General features: G+C 34.9%; 1 protein-coding gene across 1 annotated transcript in view; it reads right to left on the bottom strand.

The window, feature by feature from the left end:
• LOC107734626 (protein inscuteable homolog) overlaps window positions 1-4,825 on the bottom strand; it is a 79,957-nt gene that overhangs the window by 49,600 nt on the left and 25,532 nt on the right. The window contains exon 2 of the mRNA XM_016546621.1: window positions 1,251-1,332. Coding sequence (XP_016402107.1) covers window positions 1,251-1,306 — 56 coding nt within the window. The 5' untranslated portion in view covers window positions 1,307-1,332. The remainder of the gene's footprint in view (window positions 1-1,250; window positions 1,333-4,825) is intronic.

Genomic DNA, 4,825 nt, shown 5'->3' with positions numbered 1-4,825 from the left:
TTTTCTTTTTCTCCTTGTAGCTGGAAATCAGCTCACAGACAATTTGCGGGCTATATATACACTGAACAAAATTATAAACGCAACAATTTTGTTTTTGCCCCATTTTCATGAGCTGTACTCAAATCTAAGAAATCTAAGAATCTCAATCTAAGACTTTTTCTATGTACACAAAAGGCCTATTTCTCTCAAATATTGTTAGCAGTATCTGTACTTTCACTCAAGTAATGGAGTTGAGTACTTTGTCCGCCTCTGAGTAAATCTGTCCTCTTATTGGTCAGAGTTCACCTGTTTACGTTCCTCTGCGTCATTCATCAAGATGGATTGACAAGTTCTCTCCGCGGGCTTATTGTGGCTTTATAGCTACGAATGTAGTCGTTACTCCTGCTCTCAATAACCGCTGACTAACCTCAACATTAACAACAACATTGAAATAAGAGTGCATGCATTTTTACGTGCATCTGACTGACACTCCCGCTCTAATATATCTATCTATATATAATTATATTGAATTATATTTTAAGTACGAAGTATATGTATGCAATGAATATAATGTTAAACATTCAGTATTAACGCCTGTATAGCTGATGTGCTCGAGCTGATAAACAAAGCATGGAACAAAGCAGTGGATTGAGCGCGCGGCGGCGCAGATGGGATTTTTAAAGCACTGCTTCTTCTCTTATATATATATATATATATATATATATATATATATATACAGTATGTGCTGCTTAATATAATATATATATGGCTATATATAAAAATGTGTTGGTGAGGAGGCAGACCATGTTAGAAAGTAAAAAACAAAACAAAAGATTGTAGGTCAGATATGTTTATGTTCTGAGCATGTAGTAGTTATGAGAAACTTTGGTGTGATTACTGTCAGAAACAAACACACACTGACTCTGAGCTGCACTCTGAGCCTGTCTCACTCTCAACAACACACATCAGCATCTATTACTGCACATTACAATGGCAATACTGTCTGCTTGTGCTTCTGCGTCCTCTTCATATCCACCTTATTTTTGTAAATAAGCTATTTTCTGTGAATGTGAGAGAAATTACCCGCCAAAGAAGAATAACATAGTGCCGTAAATGCTGGGTAGCTTACAATCACATTAAAGTTATTCTGCACCTGCGTTTATGTTAATATACAGTAGGTGGATAAAATGTACTGTTTAGTGATATACTTATTTTGCTTATTTTTAATGACTTAATTGAAAAGCGATAATTAGGCATGAATGTCCACATACATCTTTCCAGAGATTGAGGAATAGCTGCTCTGTCTGGAACTCTGCGGTGTGGCCATTCTGACTCCTTACTTCAGCATCGCACCTATGAAACACAATATTCACAGACTGAATGCATGCAATCATGAAGAGCTCACAGAACAGTAAAAACAGCCAATCTCACCAAGCAGTTACACTCACACTGACCACTATTGTTATGTGCTACACTGTAAAAAATGATCGTGATTTTAACGGTAAAAGACTGTAAAAAAAGCCATAGTAAATACCTGTTAAATGATTTACAGTAAGTTTCCTTACAATATATGGTGAATAACTGTAATAGATCTAACCTTTGTTTTTGAGAAAGTAGCCTCAGATTCGACACTCAGTAACTGTGTCTGAAATCACACCATACACCCTCATTCACTATTCCCTACATGAGTTTAATAATACAGTCCACCTGACAGAGAGAATGAACACTAATGAGTGAATTCAGACAGTGATGAACAGCTGCTGGCCTCACCATTTTGGCGATCAGTGGTTGCTTTAGTTGGGCTCTTGACCCTTGACTCTTTAATGTTAGTTTTTTTCTGATGTTGTATCTGTGTGTGTTAAACACATTTGTTATGACAAGAAGAGCCGAGAGAAATGTAATGAAGTGGTTTTGATAGCTATTAATATGATAATCATCATCTCATGACCTTATTCACTGATCTCAATTAGTGTCTAATTACATGGGTTGATTATTTTTTGGTTTGTTTATGGTACTACTGTGACTCTACAAAATATGTTGACAAACTATTTAGAAATTCAAAAACATTTTATGCGCAAAACCTTTAGAACTACAGCAGCGTTTAGACACAAAGACATCAAGAATCAGCACATGAATCTCAACAACGGTGACTATTATTAATAAAAAAAAAACATGCATGCTGGGTGCCAGTACAAAACTCCCAGCATGCATTGCAGCATGAACAATTTTTTTTGATTGTCACCAATGTTGAGATTCATAGGCTGACTGTTGATGTCTGTGTGTGTTTAAGTTCTGCCATAGTTCAAAGCTTTTATTTGTGCATATTGTGCTTAGGAATGTTTCACAATGATTGCGGTAGTATCAGTGGTGCTACTCAAGAGTATTAGTTATATGTTACACATTTAATAAGAGATTAAACATTAGGTGAGATCAGTGAATCAGACTAGTTCATGATGGTCTTGACATCACAAACACCAGTTTTATCTGATCATAGAAGCTCTTATTGAGATTTTAGGTGTTGTACTTTCATTTGAAGTCACCATAATGGCGATCGGTGTTTGCTTTAGTTGGGCTCTTGAAACTTGACTTTTTAAAAATAGTTTTTTTTGGTTGTTTAACTTAACTGTTTATTTAACACAGTTTTTATAGCAAGAAAAGCCTAAAGAATCTATGATCAAATAAAACTGGTGTTTGTGACGTCAAGACCATCATGCACTAGTCTGATTCACTGATCTCACCTAATGTTTTAATCTCTTACTAAGTGTGTAACATATAACTAATACTCTTGAGTAGCACCACTGATACTACCGCAATCATTGTGAAACATTCCTAAGCACAATATGCACAAATAAAAGCTTTGAACTATGGCAGAACTTAAACACACACAGACATCAACATTCAGCCTATGAATCTCAACATTGGTGACAATCAAAAAAAAAAATCATTCTGCAATGCATGCTGGGAGTTTTTGTATTGTATTTATTTTTTTTATTAATAGTCACCATTGTTGAGATTCATGTGCTGATTCTTGACGTCTGTGTGTGTCTAAAAGCTACTGTAGCTCTAAAAGTTGTGTGCATAAAAGGTTTTTAAATTTCTTAGCAATCATTTGTCAACGTATCTTCTAGAGTCATATTAGTACCCTAAACAAAAAATTAATTTACCCATATAATTACACACAAGTTGAGATCAGTGAATCATCAAATTAAATGACAAATTAAACCATTACATCATCATTAATAGCTATCAAAGCCACTTCATTGCAATTTGTCTCAAGTTTTCTTGTCAAAACAAATGTGTTTTACATACACACAAACTAACATTAAAGAGTCAAGGGTCATGAGCCCAACTAAAGCAACCACTGATCGCCAAAATGGTGAGACCAAAAAGAATAGGTTGTTGTGGAAGTCAGGCATTTGGGTACATTGTAATGGTGCCCATTAGCTGAGTCTGATTCATGCATGTTATTGTATACATGAATGATTTTTGTTTTGTTTTTGATTGTTATTATTTTTATTTTCATGTATTTTGTGTGCATATCATGTCATATTTACTCTGTGTATATCTGGTATGGGAACAAAGCTTTATAACATGATACGGAAGAGAAAGTATGAGGCGGAACTAGCATGTTGATGATGTGTGGACTCAGAAGTATATAAGGTGAACGCAAAGCGGAGAAACAGAGTGTTTTTTTTAGCGCGGTAAAGTTAGTTTTAGGTTTGATATTCGCCAGACATTCGCCTAGGCTGCTTTAGGGACCGTCTGCAAATTTACCTCCCAGTACAAAACGAAGTCCAGTAATTAATACAATTTATGTTTACAACGCCATAGTAAATGTCTTGTGGGCAAACTGACCGAACATATTTAACCAATATGTCGCCATAGACAATATCTCCCTTACTGTATGTACAGTACACAACTATTTTCTATTTTACTATTTTATAATTCACCAAAAGTTTTTTTTTGTCATGTTCCAAAGGCTGTAGTACATTTGTAGTTATGAGACTGACTTACTACAGGTGAGATTTTCGCATTTAATTAGTTTAGTTTTGAACGATGTGCAGTGCCTGAGGGCTTTTCATTTAAATTGAACAGTGCGTCACTGTGTTGCTTTCGCAATCGACTCGATTATTCCGCTTAGATTACCGCAAGTGAGATAGATTTTATTTAGATTTTTTTTTTGACATGCATTACTTTGTTTTACCTTCAGAGATCATAACTGGTGAGTATTACAACAATTGCTAATCCTGACTGTCAGTTGACTGTCAGTAGCATAAACTTGTGATTTTATTATCCAAGAGATTTTGCCCATTATGTTAACATAAAAGCAACTAAGAATATATTATCGATTACTGGGGTTCAAAAGTTGCTTATACCAAAGGGGAAAAAAAGCGATGCAAATGAAATTATAGTCTATTTCCAAACCGTTGTATTTTTATGTCAAAGTCATCAGTCTTTAACCTCCACTGACAATGTAGGTTAGGGTTTGATTAAACTGCTTAGAAAAAATTTGAACGTTCCAAAATAGGCAACTATTTTCAAGAAGTACATAAAGAAATTCACTGACATTAATACTGATTTAAAAATATTATACGTAAAGTGGTGCATTATCCTGCTCCCTCTTGTGGATAATATTAGTATTACAGCCCTTATCGTTCACTTGACAGAATTTGCTGTTTAGCCCCAAGCATCAGAAATTAACAAAAATTGGCATGTTGAAATTAGGGTTGCAAGATATAGGCAAAACAGTTTTTTGTAATGAGGGTCTGAGGATGATGCATGCAAATTTTTGTTCAAACTGGATGAGGGGCCTTGGGATTTAGGCTCTGATAAATAAATAAATAAT

This window comes from Sinocyclocheilus rhinocerous, unplaced genomic scaffold (assembly GCF_001515625.1).
Source record: "Sinocyclocheilus rhinocerous isolate Xijiao unplaced genomic scaffold, SAMN03320098_v1.1 scaffold674, whole genome shotgun sequence".
In the NCBI taxonomy this organism is placed as follows: Eukaryota; Metazoa; Chordata; class Actinopteri; order Cypriniformes; family Cyprinidae; genus Sinocyclocheilus; species Sinocyclocheilus rhinocerous.
The sequence above is the reverse complement of the archived record's forward strand: the minus strand, read 5'-3'. Positions and strand labels throughout refer to the sequence as shown.